This window comes from Schistocerca gregaria, chromosome 11 (genome assembly GCF_023897955.1).
Source record: "Schistocerca gregaria isolate iqSchGreg1 chromosome 11, iqSchGreg1.2, whole genome shotgun sequence".
Lineage (NCBI taxonomy): Eukaryota > Metazoa > Arthropoda > Insecta > Orthoptera > Acrididae > Schistocerca > Schistocerca gregaria.
The window spans coordinates 144,146,773-144,171,788 of NC_064930.1; the positions used below are offsets into that span (position 1 = coordinate 144,146,773).

The 25,016-nt window shown below is 39.7% G+C and overlaps 1 protein-coding gene across 1 annotated transcript in view; it reads left to right on the top strand.

Annotated features, from left to right (window-relative positions):
* Positions 1-25,016, top strand: part of LOC126295269 (uncharacterized) — a 254,583-nt gene that overhangs the window by 167,877 nt on the left and 61,690 nt on the right. Inside the window, exons 18-20 of the mRNA XM_049987697.1 lie at positions 5,220-5,339; positions 10,212-10,345; positions 17,650-17,733. Coding sequence (XP_049843654.1) covers positions 5,220-5,339; positions 10,212-10,345; positions 17,650-17,733 — 338 coding nt within the window. The remainder of the gene's footprint in view (positions 1-5,219; positions 5,340-10,211; positions 10,346-17,649; positions 17,734-25,016) is intronic.

Here is a 25,016-nt window from a genome sequence, read left to right on the forward strand (position 1 = left end):
GCTTACGGTGATTGGTAGCCCTGCGCCTGCTACACGGACGTCTGAGTCACAGCTCTTGTACAAGATAAGTAATTTAAGTAGTAATAAACTGTTTTTTAACACTTTAAACTAATTTATTACGTTAATTATAGTGCTCTGCAAGCATACCATTAAAGGTTTTTGTCTTACTCGCGTATTTTCACAGTAATCACGTAAAGTTCATTTTGTTTACATATCGCGGCCAGGCCGAACTTTTGAGTTTTCAGATTAAACTTCATACCGCAATCTTAAGTGCATTTACTGATAGTTTAGTGTGCTAAATACGTTTGCTGCCCCTTTATATCTGTAGAGTATCGTCATCTTTTAAGTAATTTCCAGTAAAAAACTTCTTAACCACTGTTTACATAGTCGCGAGTAGGCCTAATTTTTCGTACACGTATTTTCATTGTTTTCCGGTAACTTAATTGTCTTTCTGTCACTAAAATAGATTTGTACCATGAGTGTAAAGTGCCTGACGTGCCGTAGGATCGTTAGCTCCGGGGTCTGGTGTGATGGATGTAGTAACTTTTTTCATTGGGGCGACTGTAGTGGCGTGGGAATTGGGAAAATGAGCGAGACTCATCAGTGGTTCTGTAGGCTATGCAGTAGAGATAGGAAGATTGTGGAACAGGAGGGGAAAATTGCTGCCCTTCAGGCTGAGTTAGATGAGGCTAGGCGAGAACTGGGCAGGTTAAGGGGGGAGAAGGGTAAACAGGGGTGGGAAGTGGCAACAGGCATGAGGAACAGGCCAAGAAATTCTTCTGACCACTTTGTTATTAATGTACAAAATAGGTTTGACCTGTTGCCTCAGTCAGAAACTGATGAGCCTCTCACAGAAGTAGATGTACACAGGGCTCAACAAGCTTTCAGCAGCAAATTGATTAAGAATGTAGGGAAGTCTGCAAAGAGAAAGAAAGTCTTGTTGCTAGGTAGTTCGCATGCTAGGGGTGTGGGCCAACTTCTGCAGGATGAATTAGGGTTGGATTACCAGGTCACAAGTTTTTTCAAACCTAGTGCTGAACTTGGGCAGGTTACAGAGGATTTAGGTTCACTATGTAAAGGTTTTACTAAGGAAGACACCGTGGTTATTGTGGGTGGCCCGGGCAACAGTATTGACAGAGATCCGGGGTACAGCATAGAGTGTGACCTGGCAAATATTGCATCGGCATCGAATCATACCAGTGTTGGGTTTGTGTCGGTTCTGGAGCGCCACGACCGACCTCATTTGACCTCTTCTGTCAGGAGAGTTAATTTGGAGTTGGAACGGCTACTTGGATCTGATGCGGGGTCACACATTGGTGTGGTTCGTGTTGATTCACTCTGTAGGTGGGACTATACTAGACATGGCCTACACCTCAACAGGAAAGGGAAGGGTAAACTGGCTGGGCTGATAGCAGGAAATTTAAAGGGGGGAGGAACTACATCTCATGGTGGAAACTCTTTTTTAGTGTAAGATCAGTGTCCAGTGGGAAACTCAGCCATGCAAGTACTAAAGATGTCAAAAAAGTTCAAGATAGTTGCAAAAGTAAAATGAAAAATGTTAGTATATTTCATCAAAATATTGGGGGATTGAACAATAAAATTGATGAGCTTCTGCTTTGTTTAGAAGATATAGAAACTGAGAATGTAATAGATGTACTATGCCTGTCTGAGCATCACATTGTCACTGATATGCAAAAGGTTAGCATCAATGGGTACAAATTAGCTGCACATGTAAGTAGAGATAATATGATGAGAGGAGGAGTTGCCATATATGTGAAAAGCTTCCACAGTGCAAAAAATTTAGAAACTAAAAAATTTTGTGTAGAGCAACATATGGAAGCATGTGCCACTGAACTTAAACTAAAGGATGGCACTTTCATAATTGTAACAGTGTATAGGTCCCCCTCAGGAAATTTCCAGCTATTTCTGGAAAACTTGGATGCTTTGTTGTGCTATCTGTCAGACAGGGGGAAGCAAATTATCATTTGTGGGGATTTCAATGTTGATTCCCTGAAAGAGTGTAATAGGAAGAATGACCTTTTAGTATTACTCAGTTCTTTCAATTTGAGCTCCGTCATTGATTTTCCTACTCGGATAACAAAGAACAGCAGTTCATTGATAGATAACTTTTTTATAGACCAAGATAAGTTTAAGGACATAAATGCTTATCCTGTTGAGAATGGTCTTTCAGATCATAGTGCACAGCTTGTTACAGTACATGACATAGCTCCATGCAGTATAATAAATCAGACTTTCAAAGCAGTGCGTTCAATTAACAATATAAATATTGCAAACTTTAGGGAAAGCCTACAGCAGCTAGACTGGGATGAAGTGTATAAGGAACCCGATGCAAACTTGAAATATAACTTATTTCACAATACATTTTTAAGGGTATTTGAAAATTGTTTTCCCAAGAAAATAGTTAAACATAATTCCAAGAAAACATATAAAAAACCTTGGCTAACTAAAGGAATAAGAATATCTTGCAACCGCAAAAGAGAACTGTATCTAACAGCAAGATGGAGTACTGACCCCGAAATTGTTCAATATTATAAAAACTATTGTGCGGTACTAAGAAAAGTTATTAAAAAGTCCAGAAGCATGTGTATCATGTCTGAGATCAGTAACTCTGATAATAAAATTAAAGCAATTTGGAATATTATTGAAAGGGAAACAGGGCAACCAAGAGCACAGGAAGACTTTAGTGCAATAAAATTGAATGACAAGTGCACTAACAAACAATCAGAAATTGAAAATATTTTGAATAATCATTTTTTAAATGTTGTGGAGAAAATAGGATCTAGATCTTCACTAGAAGAGGCAAGGCTATTAATAGAAGAGGCCATACCTGCACAGTTTGAAACAGCTGTAATTCCACCAACCTCTCCCTCTGAAATCAGTAAAATAATAAACTCACTGAAAAGTAAAAGCTCTTACGGAATTGATGGCATTTCCAGCAAAGTACTTAAAGCTTGTTCCCCACAGATAAGTAGAATTCTCAGCCACGTATGTAATAGCTCTTTGGAGCAGGGTGTTTTCCCTGATAGACTGAAATATGCCATTGTAAAACCATTGCATAAAAAGGGGGATATGTCGGATGTCAACAACTACCGCCCAATCTCTCTTCTGACAGCTCTATCAAAAATTTTTGAGAAAGTAATGTATTCAAGAGTAGCCTCCCATATTTGTAAAAATAAAGTACTAACAAAATGTCAGTTTGGTTTTCAGAAAGGCTTTTCAACAGAAAATGCTATATATGCTTTCACTGATCAAATATTAAATGCTCTGAATAACCGGACATCACCCATTGGTATTTTTTGTGATCTCTCAAAGGCCTTTGATTGTGTAAATCATGGAATTCTTTTAGATAAGCTAAATCATTATGGTTTGAGTGGGGCAGTGCACAAATGGTTTAATTCATACTTAACTGGAAGAATGCAGAAAGTTGAAATAAGTGGTTCGTGTAATGTTAAAACAGCTGATTCCTCAAACTGGGGTGCTATCAAGCACGGGGTCCCACAGGGTTCGGTCTTAGGTCCTTTACTGTTCTTGATATACATTAATGACTTACCATTCCACATTGATGAAGATGCAAAGTTAGTTCTTTTTGCTGATGATACAAGTATAGTAATAACATCCAAAAACCAAGAACTAAGTGATGTAATTGTAAATGATGTTTTTCACAAAATTATTAAGTGGTTCTCAGCAAACGGACTCTCTTTAAATTTTGATAAAACACAGTATATACAGTTCCGTACAGTAAATGGCAAAACTCCAGTAATAAATATAGAATTTGAACAGAAGTCTGTAGCTAAGGTAGAATTTTCAAAATTTTTAGGTGTGTCCATTGATGAGAGGTTAAACTGGAAGCAACACATTGATGGTCTGCTGAAACGTCTGAGTTCAGCTACGTATGCTATTAGGGTTATTGCAAATTTTGGTGATAAGAATCTCAGTAAATTAGCTTACTATGCCTACTTTCATTCACTGCTTTCGTATGGCATCATATTCTGGGGTAATTCATCGTTGAGTAGAAAAGTATTCATTGCACAAAAACGTGTAATCAGAATAATTGCTGGAGCCCACCCACGGTCATCCTGCAGACATCTATTTAAGGATCTAGGGATCCTCACAGTAACCTCACAGTATATATATTCCCTTATGAAATTTGTTGATAATAATCCAACCCAATTCAAAAGTAATAGCAGTGTGCATACCTATAACACCAGGAGAAAGGATGATCTTCACTATGCAGGGTTAAATCTGACTTTGGCACAGAAAGGGGTAAATTATGCTGCCACAAAAGTCTTTGGGCACCTACCAAACAGCATCAAAAGCCTGACAGATAGCCAACTAACATTTAAAAATAAATTAAAAGAATTTCTAGATGACAACTCCTTCTACTCATTGGCTGAATTTTTAGATATAAAGTAAGTAAAAAAAAAAAAAAAAAAAAAAAAAAGAAAAAAAAAACTTAATCATTAGTGTCATGCAATATTTTGTGTAATGTAATTTCTTGTACAGACATCTTTTATTAACCTGACACGTTCCACATCATTACGAAGTGTCGTATTCATGATCTATGGAACAAGTATTAATCTAATCTAATCTAATCTAATCTGAAGTGTTCGATACACATTCTCTTATATGTTTGGGTGTTTCTCAATATCGCCTGTTTCATACGAGCAGCATTTCAACTTAGAGTCCAATACCACCACCACCACCACCACCACCACCCCCCTCCCCCTCCCCCCGCTTTTTTGTGACGTTATGGCTAAAATTAGACGGGTGCTATCTTGTGTTTCAGTTATAAGTAATTTTCGCTGCATTATATACAATGTCAGAGTACCCTCAAATCCCCCCCCCCCCCCCCCCCCCCCAGAAAAAAAAAGCACTGTGTATATACATCGTAGATGTTTGAGACTTCAAAGGGCCTCAGGAACCGTATAGTTTTGTTTAAATAAGAATGTGTTTTCCCATATGAGAATGTACTAGCATTCGCTAAGAAATGGTTCACAGGTGAATAACTCTGTTTAAATGAGAGTCCTTGTCAGTGGGTATGTTGTAAAAGAGGTTATTATTATTTTTTACTTATTTATTTATTTATTTATTTTTAAAAGGACATAGTGGATAAGTACTGTGGTTATTGCAGATGTATTGGTAGTTTCTTTGTAAATGTGAAGTACGGCAGAGAGCTGTGAGTGGAATTGTGGTTGCAGTGGCTCCACCCACCTCTCCAGCCTTGACCGGCCGACGCCGAGCCACCGGGGACCCGCCGGACAGACCCAGCCGCGCAAGGCCGACTCGCAGCGCTACGCCTGCTTCTACTGCGAGTGCCGGTGAGTGCGCGAACCGCCGGTCGGCTCGCACGTTTTGTGGGTCACGAGTGGGATATCTAGGTGTTGTGTACGTCTGGAAGCTCTCGAAACTACGAGGTGAGCTCGAACTCCACCGGATGTGGTTTGGGGATATTATTTTACTGTTTTGCCGTAAGAGAGCCGTGATCTCTGGTGGCTTGCTATCGAGTAATTGCTTTTAGCTTGATTCCTTACCCTGATTTACCTTCGCACCTGTATTGCACAGAACATACCAGCAAGATAGTGCAAATTTCAATGATGTGACTGAGCGAGGTGGTGCAGTCTCACAGTTGGGAGGATGACGGTTCAATCACGTGTCTGGCCATCCTGACGTAGGTTTTACATGATTTCCCTAAATCCCTTTAGGAAAATGCCAGGATGGTTCCTTTGAAAAGAGCACGGCCAACTTCCTTCCCCATCCTTCCGTAATCTGATGAGACCAATGACCTCACTGTTTGTTCTCCTCCCCCAAAATAAACCCAACCCAGTCAATGATATGCGTCGTGTGTCTGTTTGGACACACAGTTTTTCATTCATTCGTTCATTCAAAATAGTGACACTCAGTCTACTCTTTGTCCTCAAGCTAGGATAGGACTCAGTATTGGTCAGTTCCATCTCAGGTCCATTTTTTTCGGTAATGTTAGTTACACATTAATAGTGATACACAGCAGTACGTATAAGCATGTCGGTAGAGAATCGGTAGATGCGCACATCACGTACGGGTTCATCGAATACAGTGGAGGAGCGGTGTGAGCGAGTGGTGCCGAGTTGTTCGCACAGTGAGGGCAGTCACACCGTACCGCTGTTGCACTAATCTGAGGTGTGTAGCATTAACGTCTGTTCTGTGTTGTACATTTTGATGCAGAAACGAAGGTACCTCAGGTAACAAAGCGAACATGTCATACTCGCAGTATTACTCTGTAACGAGCCACCAGAGACAACTGGTCCTTATACCAAAATACTTGGAAAGTATCCCTGAACAACTGAAATTTTGTCAGTGGAGGTTGAGTTGACTCTGTATAGCTTGCTTGTTTAAACTGTTAGTTTTTCTGGGAGGGTCGAGGGAGAGGTTAGGGAGGGTCATAAAGTAGGTGTAGGTCACTCAGACGCCCTGTTGTAATGATGAGAGGGGAGAAAGCTAAAGAACTCCTCTTTTGCAGCATTCCTCAACCTGGTGTCTCTTTCTGGAAGGAACAGTTCCAAAAGCTACATATTATTTTTTCCTAATATTAAATGTTACTGTTGGTAGGATTTGAAATTTTCCCTTACAATATTTTTGTCTCCTTGTAGTTTTTAAGTTTGCCTCATTCAATTTTCCTTTTGCTGCAATACATAGACCATGTATATTCTTTCAGTAAGTTAAAACTGGTAATCTTACATGCAGCATATGAAACAGACCAAACGTCAGTAAGTGTTTAATATCTCATTACATCGAAACTGCATCTTTTCCTTCAGTTTCACAGGTTTGTTATCCAGTACGATGTCTGCTTGCTTTGCTTTTGTCGGTCAAGGCAAAGGACAAGACATCACTGTGTTGTCAAACTACTGTGTGGCAGAATTTAGTTTGCGGAGTATGCATAGTATGATATCTTCTTATAAAGATCACGTTTGTTGGCTCCATCAACTCGCAAGCAATTTAATCGACTCTCAATAGAACCTAGACCACTGTCTGTCTAATAGATCAATCTGTCTCCAAAAACTCATTGTTCCACAAAATATTATTGAATAAACATAATTAACTCTTAGGAATGCAGTAGCGGAAAAGCTAATGAGACAGGTTTGTTGCATCTGTCTTATGTTAATCAATCTGTACATTTAGCAAGCAGTGAAACAAACTGAGGAGAAAATCTGAGAAGCAATTAAAACCCCATTAAAATGAAATGAAAACTTTGAGTATTACCTATAAGAGAGACTGGTGGAAACATTGACAAAAGTGAAACAAGCATAATAGATTGAAGTAAAATTGAGTCAGCCAATTCGAAGCGAATTGAATTTATAAAGACAATAGTCTAAGTCCGCTATTTGGCTAGCAAAATAACTGATGATGGTTGGAATAGTAAGATTGTAAGATGCAGACTGGCAATAGCAAGAAGGGCATTTCTAATAAGAGAAATTGATTTAAATAAAAAATAATTTAAATGTTAGGCAGTCTTTGTCAGAAGGTATCTGTCTGCAGTAGATATTTCATGGAAGTGAAATGTGAATTTAAAAAGTTCAGACGCAAAGAAAGTAAAAGCTTTTGGAATGTTGTATTACTGATGAATGCTGAAAATAATATAGGCACATCATATGACTAATAAGGAGGTTCTGAATATAACTGGGGAAGAAAGTAATTAATGGTGCAACTTGACTAAAAAATAGGGATTAGTTGACAAGATTCATCCTAAGATGTCAAGAGATAGTTAATTTCGTAATAATGTGAAGTGCAGGAAGTAAAAATTTTAGAGAGAGATTAAGGTTTCACTACAGCAAACATATTAAAGTGAACTTAGATAGCTATAATGGCACCTAACTAGTCTTGGGAATGAAGATGACCTCAACAGTTTATCATCACTGCATCTCTTTTCAGTTCAGAACTGGTGTTCTATTAAACAGTTGCTTGTATTTTGGCGAAGAATCTGAAATGAAAATTGTATTTGTTCTGGACTTCAGTTTGCTCTGTGAGCTGTTTTTGCTGTAGATTTCAGCACAAACTAAATCTCTGTGATGTGTCACAGATAGGCTATAAATAACTCTAACACAGTGTTCTTGTGCAACTTAAATTTTTAACAATATATTCTTTATGTCTGTTTAAAATAAATGCATTTCTTCTAACCTAAGGAGTGAAGCAGATAAATGTTACAATGTACACAATCACAATACTAGAACAAGTGAACATACTTAAAAAAGTGTAGATCATAGGCTGTTTTATATGTAACTCAATTAACACACCTGAGGCTGAAATATATACATCTACCTTCATGTTATCTGAGTTAAAATGGATCCAAGACTTCATAGATAACCAAAAGACAATAATAATCAAAATTACACATTTTTACCATAAATGGAAGCATACTGCATTGCAAAATTTACTGTGTGTCACATTTGGACACACCTTTATTTACACAGTTACACTTAAAACGCATTACGTTGTGTATCACATTTATTTAGTTCACTTTCAGGAAATATTAGCCCCATTTTTCTTGGTTTTGGGTTTCATTCACATTTTTACTAGTCCCTGTTCACATATTTGTGAGTGCTAAAACATTGGTATTGTCAAACAAATTTACAATATATGTGATGACACACACATTCTTTCTATTGCACAGGTGTATATCGTGAAGGGTTCCTCGATCTCTGTTTGTATGCTTATTCCACAGACATGATAGAGTTTGTTGCAGATTCTTCCTTTTCTAACTTCTTAATTTGTTAAAATTGAAACCAATGAGCCCTCAGTCACTATTATTTTTAGTCTTATTGTCCAGGTTTCAACACTTCTAAGAGTGCCTTCATCAGAATTAAAACAATTAAAATGGCCTATAACATAGTCACAAATTTATAGCAAAATACATTTCTTATACAAAAAGTGTAAGTACTGATTAACAATAAAAGACAGAGGCAGTGCTTACATATCACATACAAAATAATTAACAGGCCAGAAGGGCTTTAGTCACAAAATATATGAAAATGAATGCGTTAAGGCGAGCCCTGGGCTGCTCGTACCTTGTACAGCCACAGGCTGCAATGGACTTAATTTGTTCTCAATCATTAGAACAATACATTAGTGATGTGTCGTCTTCCTAACAAGTGTAAACTGTTAGTAACTTCAGAAACAACAAGAAATGTGATACAGGCTATCACTCTTTGTCAGTGCTCCATTTTAGAAGCTACAGCATTACTAAGTTGTTTCGATGGCTAGAAAAATACGAGCAACGGTGCATTCCCCCTAGCGAACTGTAACACTGTGCCGTCATTAGTCGTCAGTACAGAGCAGTAATTCTGAAACTAACTCCGATATCCCGACCCGGTGAGTTTGAAAGCCCAGAAACCAGGAGCGACAGACCTCGACGGTGGCCGCCCACGCCACCGCGCACCTGCGTGTTACCAGTCGCCCGCGGTTCTTATCTCTGCCCTCTCCCGATTGGCCAGTCCCGACAAGTTCACGAGTCATTGCTGGTCTTGTCAGATTCCTATCACTGTAGGAACCATCCCACAAGAAAACACATAATTTTCTTACTCGGTGTTGAGTAAGTTGCAAATTTGCCACAGAGAAACTTCAAGGATAGAATGTCAACTGCGAAATGGCAAATGAAAAAACAAAAAAATTATGGGTCTCTAAATTGGAACTGCGGCCTGTATTTTGCGCTGGCAGTTCAACATGAGTCACATACATAACAGCGACTTTCTAATGAAAATATTCCACCTAATTACGAGACAATAATGTAAACTTTCCAGTTTTCTAAAAGCTTGGCAAATTGTGCACGGATAATCTGAAAAATGGACAATCCACATTCAAATAATGTGAAACTTTCTATAACTTGGAGAAAAAGACAGTTTCTGTATTTCACTGAGGTGGTAAACCGAGTCTGTGTAAGAAAATTGTTGATATTCTTCAAACAATGTTAACTTGGAAGTCTGGATTATTATATGATATTGCCTGTGCTGTGAACAAGTTTGAAACTGGAGCATAGAGACTATAGTGTAATAATTGTGTGTAGCAGTAATAATCTAAGTTGTTTTGTGTCCCATTTATTTTCAACCATTATTATTGTGTTGATATTATTTCTTACATTTTGCAGGAGACATAAATTTGACAGCTGCCTGCAAATTGAATAAATAAATTGTAAATAAGTGTACTCCCCGGGTCTGTTGCAGGTTCGAAAACCTGAGCGCTCACAAGTGGCACACGATTCACACGCACACAAACGAAATGATCTCCTCTGAGTCGAAGAGGGTGAAGCCCGAGGGCGATCCGGCTGACGCGTCTGCCGGTGAAGACTCCAACTACAGTGAGTCTCTCTTCTATTATTTCTCTCAGTTTTTGTTTTGTCACTTGTATTGTCCACCCTTAAAGTTATTGTCGATCCTTAAAGTATGCTGAATGTGGTTGCCTGCTCCTGTTGCTTCTCTATGTTACCCCTTTGTTGTGGCATAACTGCCTCCTCCTATATTGACGATGGTGGCTCGTGTCTTACTATGTGCCTCACAACTAAATTTTTCTAAATTTTTAATTAATTTCTTTTTACTAGACATCTTTTCTCATTTACTCACTGCAGGTTGTTCTCATTCGTTACTTTGCAATCCCACCTGATATACAGTCTCTTGTAGCACTGAATTTGAAAGAAGTGTAACCTTTTCATTTCTGTCCTCTCCATTGTCCATGTTTCACCTGTGATGCAGGTGTTCTTTGGCTGTATCTTTACATGTGGTGTCTCAGGTTTTCTCAGCACGGCTGACTAATAGTGTGTTTCTAGGTATTCTGCCAATTTGTCACGTCCATTTTATGCGCAATATTTCGACCTTTGGCCTCGGGGACTGCACACTTTCATTTGTACGTTCTCGCCGCTTAGACTCCGAACAGACGGAGAACTGTTGTCGTAGTTGCGCCGATGTTAACCTAGTGTGACTCCTGCTACCCACTAGGCCCTTTGATATTCTTTTGTTCTTCATATCCCACTCTGACTTCTGTGTAAAGCACATTCTCTCAGAGTTTCTCAGCACCAGGTGACATTATGCCCGCCAAGATTGTAATAAATTGGGTGCTGGACGTGGAGCCCTGATGAAATTGAAAACTCTGTTAAGATCTCATCAGCCAGCCAGAGCTGGAAAATGCTCAGGGAATGTGCCTGTCCCATTGACTTATCAATGCGAGAACTGAAAAACTGGGGGTTGGGAATCAAGCTCAGAATTACTTATAAACAGCGGCATAGAACTGGCAATAGTTATGAGACTGAGTACGTGGAACATCTGCATCTATACATCTATACTCTGCAAGCCAAAGTGAGGTGCATAACGGAGGGTACATCCCATTGTAGTAGTTATTAAGGCTTCTTCCTCTTCCATCCATGTTTGGAGTGTGTGTGTGTGTGTGTGTGTGTGTGTGTGTGTGTGTGTGTGTGTGTGTGTGTGTGTGTGTGTGTGTCAGTAATTATTCTAATCTTATCCTTATGATCCTTGTGTGAGCAATACGTAGGGGGTTGTAGTATATTCATCGAATAATCATTTTAAGCTGGCTATTGAAACTTTGTTAATAGACTTTCTCGGGATAGTTCGCATCTGTCATCAGAGTCTTCCAGTTCAGTTCCTCCAGTATCTCTGTGAAACACTACCACAGGTTAAACAAACCTGTGACCATTTGTGCTGCCCTTCACTGTATATGTTCAGTATCCCCTGGTAGTTCTATGTGGTACATCTCCCACACATTTTAGCAATATTCTAGAACCAGTCACACAAGTTGATTTGTAAGCAATCTCTTTGTAGACTACTTGCACTTCCCCAGTATTCAACAAATAAACCGAAGTCTACCACCTGCTTTACCCATGACTGTGTCTATGTGATCATTCCATTTCATATCTCTACGTCCTACACCCTACAGCCAGGTATTTGCCTGAGTTGGTTCATTCCAACAGTGACTCATTTATGTTATTAGTCATAGGGTACTATGTTTTTTCATTTTGTGAAGTGCACAGTATTACATATCTAAACATTTAAAGCAAGTTGCCAGTCTCTGAACCACATTGAAGTGTTATGAAGATTTGCCTGAAAGGTTTTGCAGCTTCTTTCTGACAGTGTTTTCATTACAGGTAATGCTTAATCTGCAAAAAATCTGAGTTTATTGTCAATATTGTCTGCAAGGTTGTTAATATACAACATGAACAGCAAGGGTCCCTACACACTTCCCTGGGGCACACCAGAAGTTACTTCTACATCTGGTGATGAATCTCCGTACAAGAGAACATACTGTCTCCTCCCTACCAAAATGTCCTCAATCCAGTTACTGATTTCACTTGATATCCCATATGATTATACTTTTGACAATAAGTGTAACTTAAGTGTGAGCCTTCAGTACGTCATATGAGAAAAGTACGAGTTGGGTTTCAAACGATCAGTTTTTCGAAATCCGTGCTGGTTGGCATTGAGGAGGTCATTGTGTTCGAGGTATGTCATTGTGTTTGAGCTCAGAATATGTTCTAAGATTCTACAACAAATCATTGTCAAGGATATTGGACAGTAGTTTTATGGATCACTTCTACTACCTTTCTTGTGGACGGGTGTGACCTGTGCCTTTTTCCAAGAACTGGACCCAACTTTTTTTTAGAGGGATCTACGATAGATTATCATCAGAACAGAGGCTAACTCAGCTGCTAATTCAGTATATAATCAGATTGGGCCCTGGAGCTTTGTTCAGTTTTAACGATTTCAGCTGTTCCTCAACACCATTGAAACTAATACCACTTTGTCATGCCTACAGAGATACGAGGATTAAACTGGGGTGATACTCCTGTGTTCTCCTTTGTAAAGGGACATTTGAAAAAGGAATTAAGCATTTCAGCTTTTGCCTTTCTACTCTTAATTTCTGATCCTGTCTCATTCGCTAGGGCAAGACACTAACATTTATGCCACGAACAGCATTTATATATGAATAGAATTTCTTCAGGTTTTGTGGAAGATCGCTCGACAATATACTGCTACAGCAGTGTTTGAAGGAATCCCGCAGTACTCTCTTGACAGCCAAACGCATTTAATCTAGCATCTCAGTACCGTTTGCATCACCTGAAGAAGTCAGCTTGGTTGGTGCTTGACATGGAAACAACAAACCGACTGCACACCCAGAAGCACACTGTTAATTAGCCCTAACTGAAGTGCATTCCTTTCATGGTTGTAAAGTTTATATTTTTCAAGGTTAGCAGCTTTTACTTTTTATAGAAAATCATTGAAGTTAGTGCAATCCTTACTATAACATCTCTTTTCCATCTTACTTTTTTTAAATTCTGTTCCTGAGATACCAAAATTCAATCCACCTCTTTTAGTTTCTTGTGTCAAAGTTGACCTTTCAGCCACATTGCATGCCCACCTGCTGCACACACTGTTGGCTTAATCTTAATATTTATTCTTGTCATATTGTAACCATCATAGTAAGAAGTTGACTTATACACAATTGGAAAATATTATATTCCATTCCACTCTATCAGACATCTTTCCAAATCTGTGAATCTAATATTCTGTCCATTTTTATTCAAAGTTTGCTGTCTGTTTTTAATTGCTGTGCTAAAATTACTTCTAGAGTGCTCCTACTTCTCCTGTTAGAAACGTTTGCCTCTCCTATTAGCAAAATTGCCCTCTTCTAAATCATTTCCACGTATCCTTCAGTAAAGCAATGATGGCAATATTTTTTATGAATGTGATGCTAGACTGACCCATGTAGTCTTCTTCTCTTCATAATTTCTGTAACTACGAGGGTACCCAAAAAAAATTAAAAGCTATATTTTTTCAAATTGTCTATGAAACAATCTTATCCCCTTCAAAATACTCCCCACAACAACTAATAAATTTGTCCCACTGATGCTTTCACTGTTTGAAACATTTTTTGTAGTCATATTTAGAAATGACTGACAACTCCTCCCTGGTTTTTCTTCCCCCTGCCACCCCTCGATTTCTTCAGTTTTGTCAAAATGGTGTCCTTTCGTGTCCCTTTTTGTGCATGGAAATAAGAAAAAGTTCGGGGGGCAGCTGTGCCATTTTTAGCCAAAAACGGTATAACAGAGATGGCTGTGTGGGCAGGTGCATTGTCGTGGTGGAAGAAGCAGTCACCTATCCTCCACAAATGGGGCCTTTTTTGACGAACACTGTTGTGTAGTCATCTTATAACTTCAAAATAAAATTTTTTTGACAGTCTGACCTGGGGAAGAAACTCTGAATGAACTACGCAGTTGGCGGATGTCCGGAACGAAATTTGCCATCGGTCGACATGACACCATTTTTAGATTGAGCAGAGCTGAAAATCAATTTCATCTTCATGTGCTGTACTATGCTGCAGGTCTACAAATTCCAGTTCGTACACTTTTAAAGCTACTTTTTTCTCCATAGCATGACAACCCCTTTGTTTTGCTATCTCGTGTGTAATTTATTTATTACTTATTAAGTAAGCGTGCTTTTATTGCCGCATTGTGTTGGGCACCTCCAACTGCAGCAAAACACATTCGGGGCAGTTTGTCAGCTTTATCCACAACAAGATCTCTAATTCATCATACGGTCTCATTTCTGTTGCATTCCTGGTGCAACAGTCAGTTCATCGTAATAAGTATTTCCTTCATTGAGACAGAAATAAGTTTGTTATACTGACATTTCAGCAGATTACTGATGCAGAACATATTAGAAAAGATGGTACAATTTTATTGAATGTAATCTCAAGCTAGAAATTGAGATGACCAAAAATTAATTCATCTCCAGCGGGTATAACTGTTTGTACCCTAGCTCCGTTACAAAAAAGTCGTAGGTCGGGGTGGGCAAGAATTGTGCAAACGTGCAGAGCACTGGCAGCTGACTCCACGCGTCCCCCATTACCGCGCCTCGCTGTCTGACCAGTTGAAGGGGGAAGAGGGGAAGTCTATTCAAACCACATTAGGTGGCAATGCAATCGCGCAAGAAATGTCAAATGGGTTGTTTGCTGCTCAGTTTTGTATTTAACAAAAAAAATATTGTAAAAAAAAAAATAATTTTTCATTATTATGTAATTATGTACGGTGCACTGAAGACTATAAAATTTACATCGGGCACATAGTATTGGTGTACGGGCAGATGCAAATAAAGTCATAGATTTTTGCCACTCAGGGTGCCGTGCAGTAATGACTTCATTAGTTTCGTAATCAAAACGAGCCCTTCACACGCATGGGCAGATCAGAACATTGTATCACATTTGCAGTCTCATAAGGGGAAGGCCTCAGACACTGCCAACCGATTCGGCTCAAATTTGGCAGGTCGCTTGTGTACAACCGAAAACGAAGGAATCTAAGATATTTTGGATCAACACGCCCGCAATTTTGAGAAAATCGCCTCTAAAGGTTATGACGAGCGATTGACTCAAAATTTGCAGGATCGATAGATAATTGTAAATAGAGCATTTTTTAGGTTAATGCAGTAAAAACTTTCATTCGTGGCAACGACCGTTTACAGTACTGATGTTACATAGATGTATGCACATACTACCATTTACAAATTACTACATTTTTTTTTAAAGCCAGCATGTTTTTGTCACAGAATGTGAAACACTTTTAAATCACTTTTAATTTAAACTGATTATATGCAGTGCAATACTGTTTGAACCGCGGTAGTTAACTATTGCTTATGAGCACCACGTAAGTACTCTATGTGCAAACAAAGTTGACCCTCGGCACGGTGGCTGCCGGGAGTGACTGTAAAGGCATTTCCGATTTACAGTCGCCCTCGCCAGCCACCGCACCGAGTGTCAACTTTGTTCAGTGAAAATTACTTGATTGAAAATCAACTAGATTTGGCTTCCTTCTGTAACAAAACTGTTGTTATGTGGAGAAGACAGTGAAATTTTGCTGGGGCAAAAATTTTCAACATTCAAAAGAGATGATTTGATTTAAACAAAAACCCTCAAAAATGTGTTGCTGTTCTTGTTTTCCATAGACATCAAGAAATGTGATCATGTGGGTGTTCTGACCACATTGGCCTCCACCACTCAGAGAATTACTTTAAGACAAATGCAAGTGTTTACTGCTAGAACAGTTTCCAAAACATTACACTTTAGTAATTAGTTCCGCAGTGACATTTATATAGTTCAGTTAATTTTTTTTATACATATCTTACTTCGGTGTAACTCGGAGTAATCTGCTTCCTGCTGCTGCTGTTGCTGAAGTAGTCGTTGCCTCGGTCCATTTCTTCTGCTAACTGGATCAAGTCATGAGAGTTCCGTGAAATAATCCAGGTACCAGGTCGTTTTTATAGTGGTTTATTTATGACAAACCACAACATTTCTTCTTAGTGGGAGCCCACTCCACACAACAGGCTACATAGCCACAATACTGTATCACGACAATTACATTATTGCACAGACATGTGACACAGTGGTTGCGTCTCAAAACTGCCTTCAACTGACCATTCTTGAGTCTTGTGCTTCTCCTATTTAGACATTTGTTAACAATCAATTCAACAAAACTACAATGTAAATGTATTAAATTAACAATTAAAAGTTTAACTTTTTTGTGAGTAACTATCCACAAAACCTTGCTTATTTTATGCTGAAGCTGGCGTATACAGTAAAAAAGACTTTTTCCTAGGATGTACATCATATTATATAAAATACTGAAAGATAACAATGCTAACCTTCATTTTCTTAACTGTGGCTTCATTTTTAAATGGAAAATATTGTAAACATATATTGGACAAGAATGACCTACTAGTAACCAAATGGAATAATAAATTTTATGAGATTTAGTGTTTTACACGAAATCACTTATTAGGTACCATTGGAATTACAGAACTTTCAAAACTTGAATGTAAAGCAAAGGGTTGTTTTATTCCACTTGGAATATTTCTTTCACTTGTGACTTTCTCCGAATTTATGGTGAACGGATAGGACTCTGCTGATACTTAACAACTTAGGTCAGTGAAGTTTCTCTTGACAACTTTGTTAATTAGGAGTTAATTCTGCTTCCATTGTGCAGTCAGTGTAAGCTGTGCCGATCCACTGGCCTCGACAACAACCTCTTGTGAAGGCAGCATCCCGTGTTTGTGTTTGGTTGTTGCCGTAACTAAGTTTTACACACTTTAATATATAAGTGGAACACTGTCACTAATTTATAAAACAAATGCATGGACAGTAACACTTATTGGTCGAGTTACGAACAAGTTGTTTTGTACTAAAAGTGATAGAGCTATCGCATTTAGCTATGGTCAACTCTCTAATGTTCCATTTCCCAGACAGTGAGCTGTCGACAGTTTGAGTCCTGACTATTGCGTGGCACCTGTAGGTAAACAAATAACAGAAATGGGATGGTTGGACGAAGTGGGGAGTCACAGAGTCCCTACTCTGTTAGTAGTTGGTGAGGCTACTACTGTTCTACCAGTCGATGCCCCCCAAGCTTCCAGCTCCCGTTCTCCTCTCCCAAGTCATTTTTAATGGCGATATTGACAAATATCAAAATTGATTCAGTGTGGCCAGTGTTGTGCCAGGTAAATGACAAATGTGTCTGCTATCTCTTGTTGAGTTACTCACAAGAGTTGAACAAAAGATTTTTGACACACACACTTTACTGCCGGCACAGCTAAATTTGAAACCATCTTGCAGGTTGGCGTAATCTGAGCCCCACCATTTGGACATCGGACGCACCTGCCGGAGGCACGGGAGGTGATGGCGATTTCATCTGCTCAGGTGCGTGCTCACGTGTCAGTACGCATTGAAAGTCATATGTTCTCTTACTGTACATCTTTTATCCAATGTAAGTTTACAATGTTATTGATTAAAAGTTTCAGATGCACAAAAATTTTCACATAAATAATCACAGAGTGAGATATTTTATCACTTTCAGTATGTTTGACAGTATTTTTATGTGCCAAGATGGCACCTAACAGCCAAACCCAGTATTCGTTTGTGTTACATCATGAGCGTGGCTATAGTCAAATTAAAATTACTCGATAGTTGGCTTCTGTCACTCGTCACAACATTGTCACCACATCGTCTGCCGGCTACGGCTCGCTTATAGTCGACACACAGATGTGGCGCAAGACTTCACAGTGCCAGGAGCGACCACAGTGAGGTACGGCAGAAATGGAAGATGTTCCGTGAGCAGGTGATTTTAAGTGACCGATGACTGAACTGCGGCAGGTGACGGCTTTTGTACCTCTAAATTTAAACTCTTGTTCTAACCTTACCACAACATTGTGATGTGCAGTATGTCCGACAAAAAGACGATCGGCAACCTGCGACAGAACTAAAATTGCACCGTTTTCTTCGTGGCATTTAGGACTAACCTCCAGGACACAACTCGAGACAGAAAATTCCATAGTATTTTTGTTTCCATAGCCATATTCCACAACAAAATTTCAGTTTTAGTGTTGAACAAATGGTAGTTTCTCACTCTCATTGTGGAACTATCTTCACAATGGCTACACGGTATGCCACATAGCCGACTGACGAGCAAGCGAGATTGACACTTGGTTGCAGATTATAGGCATCACAAGCAGATTCCAAATGAAAAGGAATGATAGAAAGAAAAATAATAGCAAATAAATAAGTCAATATGATGATGACATTACATTTAAACCAATTAATTGATTACAAATGATAATCAGAGTCTCTTGATTTGATTTAGAAAAATAAAAAAATATCAATAGATATGACAAGATTCAAACCTTTGACCTTCTACACGCCAGGCTTCTACACCAGCCATTACACTGCAAAATGGTGTTGCATTTATGACTCTTTGTGTCCCTGTTGCAACGATTCTTTGACAGCCTTCAAAAATTTGGCTACACACAATTGAAGATTCTCTAACACTTGCTGACCTCAGTAATTATAATAACTGTGTAAATGTCATCGAATCGTGTCTCGTGCAGACAGGCATTATCCCCCAGACCTAGTCTGCAAACACAATGGAGTGTCCCCTTCGTTACAAAGTACCACCCCGGAGTGGAACAACTGAACCACATCCTTCGCCAGGGCTTCGATTACCTATCATCGTGCCCTAAAATGAGGGACAGCCTACCCGAGAGACTTCCTAGTTCTCGTAAAATGGTGTTTCGTCACCCACCCGACCTCCACAACATCCTAGACCATCCCTATGCCACTCCCGATCCCAACCCCTTGCCACAAGCACCATATCCCTGTGGAAGAATCAGGTGCCAAACCTGCCCAGTTCACCCACCCAGCACTTTCTGTTCCAGTCCTGTCACCCCGTCAGGGGATGGACCACCAGTGGAAGCAGTCGAGTCATTTAACAGCTCTGCTACAGTCATTGCACAGCTTTTTATATTGGTACGACTGCCAATCAGCTGTCCACCGGGATGACCACTCGCCACCAACTTGTAGCCGAGAGCAAATTAGACCGCCCTGTGGCACGATACGCAGCTCGAAATAACGCACCGGGTTTCAGTGGCTGCTTCACTACCTGACCCATCTGGATGTTGCACTCCACCACCCAGTGTAGCATTTGGTTGGTGCTGTGTACGAAACATGTATTTCATTAGCTTTGTTTTGTGTGTGTGTGTGGGGGGGGGGGGGGGGGGGTTCAGCTTACAAACACATCAATTAAGAAAGCCAGACAAGGGACTGGAAGTAATTGTTGTGACAGTTTGGCTGTGTTGAATGGCTTCAACACTTTAAGAATGGTGACTTTGACATCAGTGCCTGGCACGGTGGTGGAAAGAAAAAGTTTTTGAAGCTACTAAAACCGACGGAAACTGTCACAGGAGATCATTGTTGAAAGCAATTGATGTGTTTCAGTTGATCTGAAAGACAAATGGTTGTAATATAGTCATAGACATGAAAAGGTGATTTTGCAGCATGACAATGCTGAACCCATGAAAACATACTTGAAAACTTTTAAATGGGAGTCCTATCACATGCCACCGTATTCTCCAGGCACTGCTCCCTCTGGCTGCCACCTTTTTTGATCAGTGGCACACGGCCTGACTGACCAGCACTTCTGGTCATACAAACATGTGGAAAAAGATTGATTTGTGTATCTGCTCACAAGATGCCCAGTTCTTCCACCACGGGATTCGTATGCTGCCCGAAAGATAGGAGAAAGTAGTGGCCAGCGATGGCCAGTGGTTTGAATTGTAATGCTCCCCCCTCCCCCCCAAAGAAAAACCTCCAACTTTGAGAAAATGTGGTAGAAGTAAAGTTGTAGAGGTAATAAATAAAGAAACATTTACTAACCCATCTAGGCAGCCTCATTCCCAGAGTACTCACAATGATTGTCGACTCGCACAAGAAATTCACTTCCTTTGTTAATAACCAGTGAAAAATGTTACAGATCGGCTAAGTAAGCGCTTGTATGAAATTTACACGTGCCTTTCTCAACTAAAAGACTATACTTCTCTTTCTAATCCAGGTACAGCCGTTAGACAAAGATAAAGAGTAGAAGTTTACATTGAAAGGCAACATGGCAGCTTTCTGAGAATTTTCGTAAACAAGGTGCAGACTAGAGATGGGCAAACTCGTTCATCCTTGGGAACTAGTTCACTGCTGATCGTTCTATTTTGGGAACTGTTCATTTTTACTTGCTCACCGTTCATTTGTGCTTGGTATATGGTTCGTTCTTATGAAAAACTGAAAACTGGTAGTGTTGGTGACTGAAGGATGGATGGCACCTAGAGGGGGCACTTGCCTCCCCCCTGGAGTATGGAGTTTTTATTCAGTACAGAATTCTTACTTTTTAGAAGTAATTTCTGTGAGTCTGCAGAACCTCTTGTTTAGCCAACTGTAGCCTTCTGTGGCTGATCGCACAGAAATAATATAGGGTGGCGCACGGAAAACCGGTCCAGAGTACAGACTGCTCTCCAGTTACGGACGATGTGTTGCCCGTTATGAGCAGATACAACAAACAGACAAACATGTAATAATTAGGGAGTGAAGAAATAACAATCTAATGCGAGCAACAATTGCGAAACTATCGATGACAATGTGTAGAGAGCTGGAGAAGAGAACGTGGAAATCTCACACGGCGTACACAGGCTATAGCTCATGTAGTCTTATAAACCTGTTGGTGGCTGTTTCCCAACTTAATAGAGCACAAGTGTCTCGTATAAAATTCTTCGTTTTGACTTTCACTACATAGCTATGCTACGTTGTGAACAATAATTGTTTACAACCTATATATACTTCACGTTGTCTCTGAGTTTGTAGGCAAAGTAGAGACTTTATGGATAATATATAATGACACTGAATAGCCAGAAGCAAGTGCAAGAACAGTTTGAAAAACATGTACAATAGGCGAGCGCAGTGAACGAAACAAACAGCTGGATACTGAAGTAAATAGGAGCAGTCGGCAGTGGAACTGAGACAGGCGGTCGTGCGAAGAACGACGAGTGCGGCCGAGGGAGGCCGAGACTGAGACGAGCACCCGACCGAGGCTGGAACGAGAACTGCCCAAGTGACCGCCACGACCGAAGTGAACTAGTGAACTGTGGACCGATCATACGTCATTCCCGGGAACTGTAAATAGACCGCCACGACCGAAGTGAACTATGACCGATCGTTCCTCATTCACGGGAATTATAAGTAGACCGCCACGACCAAAGTGAATTATGAACCGATCGTTCCTTGGAATTAGTTCCTCAGTCCTTTCGTTCATCTTGATGAACCATTTCTTTGCACCCGTTCGTTTGCGAACTACCCGTCTCTAGTGCAGACCTTAACTTTGACCTTGAAAATCTGAAAAAACACTACCTTCAGTATATTGTATTGTTCCATTATGTTAGTATAAACATGGTAAATATGAGAATATCACACTGTGGGCATCATGTCCAGACATTTATTTCATACACATCACTCTAGTATCAAATGCAGTAAGTAGCACATAATTATGAAACACAAATTTTTGAAAAGTACAATTCATAAGTAGTACATAAAATAATGGAAAATAAAGCACTCACCTATAGCAGACTGATGTGTGGTGCACAGACATATGTAACAGAATACAGGTTGGCTCTTCATCTAGCAGAAACGACACACATTCCTGCACACAGCCGTACATACACTCAAACAAACACTACGATGGACACAGTGATCCACATTATAAGTATTGTTGTACAAATATATGATTTATATCTTTGCAGTGGTATTAAAAACCATTTACAGTGTAGCTTCAATGAGTAAGCATTAAAAAATTGTTAAAATTTGTCTTATAAGCCTCCAATAAAATTGTCAATGCTCAAGAGACCTATTGCATGGAGGATATATGTCCTTCTAGTTGGTGCCACTGGATCCAGTCTTATGAGAATATCAAATCTGATAGCAGAGATACCTAGTTTGGCAGGAAACACAAATGATGGAGATGAACCATTTGGATCCAAGAAACTGGCCTGTAATTCATTTGTATCTTCGTATTTTTTTTACAACACGTGCAGTTGGTGGCTGTCATACATAACATGGAGCAAGTCCACGTTTGTCTGTTTACAGTATTTTATTCATCATTGCAAACACTGACTCTTTTCTGTTCACTAATGAGCTGGAATATGTCTCTGTCTTTGCTATATCTTTGTTAATATGTATTATATAATGGAGCTCATGGTTTCTCGGACATGTCATTGTATCCTTAAAACGTTGATTAAGCTTAACAATATCATCATCATAATGAGAAGCCAATTTATGTGGAAGACTTCTATTTGCATCACTGAAGCAACTACCGTGGTGCCAAAATACGGTTTTCATCAGGTTGCTTGAGGCTTGCAAGTGTAACTAATTTCTTTACAGTTTCTGCAATGCCACCACCAGGTCATTTACCATTTGCTACAGCAAAACCATACCTTTCTACAGCAGCAACAAAATCTTCCTGATAGTAGGACAAATTCATGGGGGGGGGGGGGGGGGGCATATATACAGGGTGAGTCACTAACTGTTGCCATCTAGAATAACTCCAAAAGTATGATAGTAGCTGAAAAGTTTGTGGGACAATGGGGGCCATAATATGACGATGGTTTTTTGTTTCTAGGTGGGGTCACATCAGAGGTATGAAAGTCAACTTTGCTTTCTGAAATGGGACGGTATAGCGTGCTACTTATTTTGTGATAGCGGCTATCGAGACGAATTCAGAGATGTGTAATAGTAAGGTCTTTGAAGGTCAACAAAGATGGCACGAACATCCATTTACAGGAGGTGTTCGAAGTGGTGAACCTAGGTATCAATGCAGTGCTGCAATCTTCTTATCGTGGGTTGAGTGGTATTACTTATCACTTCGGCACTTATCGAAGCTAATGCTCTGACAATTCTCTCCCCTATATCGTGCGAATAGTAAATATTCGACAAATACGGCATGTCCATCTGACGTGCCATTCACATGTAAACACCATTCGGCAGTTTCGCAACACAACAATAACAGGAATGGTAAGACAAGTATTGTCGAATCGAGTGAATGTGAATGATGTATTCCTTTGAAGAACAAGTCGATATGCCTCTCATTTACGGAGGATGCAAACTAAATTCAGTGACAGCTAGAGAGTTATACGCTCCAAGATATCCTGAACATACTCACTCTAGATGTCGTATACATTTAAATATGTGTATGATAAATTGAGACCAACTGGATCTTTAACGCATCGGAAACATATCCAGCACAGGAAAGTTACTAATGAGGAAATGGAAAGAGGTACTCCTTCTTGCCACTGTGGCTAGAGATCCTTGCATTAGTTCTTGTCAAATCGCAAGGGAATCTGACCTAAGCCACAGTAGTGTTGTTTGCGTTCTATATCACCGTAAATACCATCCTTCCCACATCAGTCTCCACCAAGAATTAACTGGTACGGATTGTATCCGTCGCATTGAATTCTGCCGCTGGGCTCGACTTAAGATTCAGAGGGATGAGACATTTATTAATTTGATTTTATTTACTGACGAGGCTACATTCACAAACCGTGGAAATGTTAATTTGCATAACATGCATTACTGGGCAACTGAAAATCCGTGTTGGCTGCGGCAAGTTGTACACCGAAAACTGTGCTCGGTGAATGTACGGTGTGGGATTCTGGAGGACAGAATTATAGGCCTTTATTTCATCGAAGGCAGTCTTAATGGTAGGAAGTACACCACATTCCTGAAAGAAATGTTAGGTCTGTTACTGGAAGAAATACCTTTAGGACAAAGGTATCAACACGATCAGTGTCGGGCACATTTTTCGCAGTTGGCTAGAAATGAGTTGCAGAGACAATTCCCAAATCATTGGATTGGGTGTGCAGGAGATGTGTCGTGGCCGACTAGTTCATCAGACTTGATGCCTCTGGATTTTTTCTTGTGGGGATTTGTAAAAGACATTTATAAAGACATTCCAAATATGCCTGAAGATATACAAGAGAGAATTGTCAGAGCATGTGCTACGATAAGTGGCAATGTGATGAGAAATACCACTCAATCCATGATAAGGAGATTGCAGCAGTGTATTGATACCAGTGGTCATCACTTCAAACACCTTCTGTAAATGGACGTTAGTGCCACATTTTTTTGACTTCCGTTGACCTTCAAAGACCTTACTGTTACACATCATTGGATTTGTCTCAATAGCTGCTATCAGAAAATAAGTACCAAACAGTTAACCAAAACTGAACACTTGTAAGTGTCAGTGTCATTCACGCTAAGGAGACAGACTCATCAAACTTGCAACAATAAGAACACAAACCTAAGAAACATGTTGGCAATGCAGCACTGCATGTAACAAATGCTACACGGTGCTTTTGTGATGGCAATGTGTGTTCTTCACACTTTGATAGTTTTTATTTTACTACCTTCAACATTAACTTAAAATTTTGGTGCGAGACAGCATGGGATCCACTGGCTTTGTCAAGGGCACATTTCTTTGACTGCAATTCAAAAAATTTTGGGAATCCAGTTTTTTACATCAGACTATACATATGTCTTGGAAATAAGCATTCACTTCCTTAAGATCGTGCAGTCGTAGCTGTTTCTACTTATGTGTCCTAACTCTACTTTCTTTCATATAC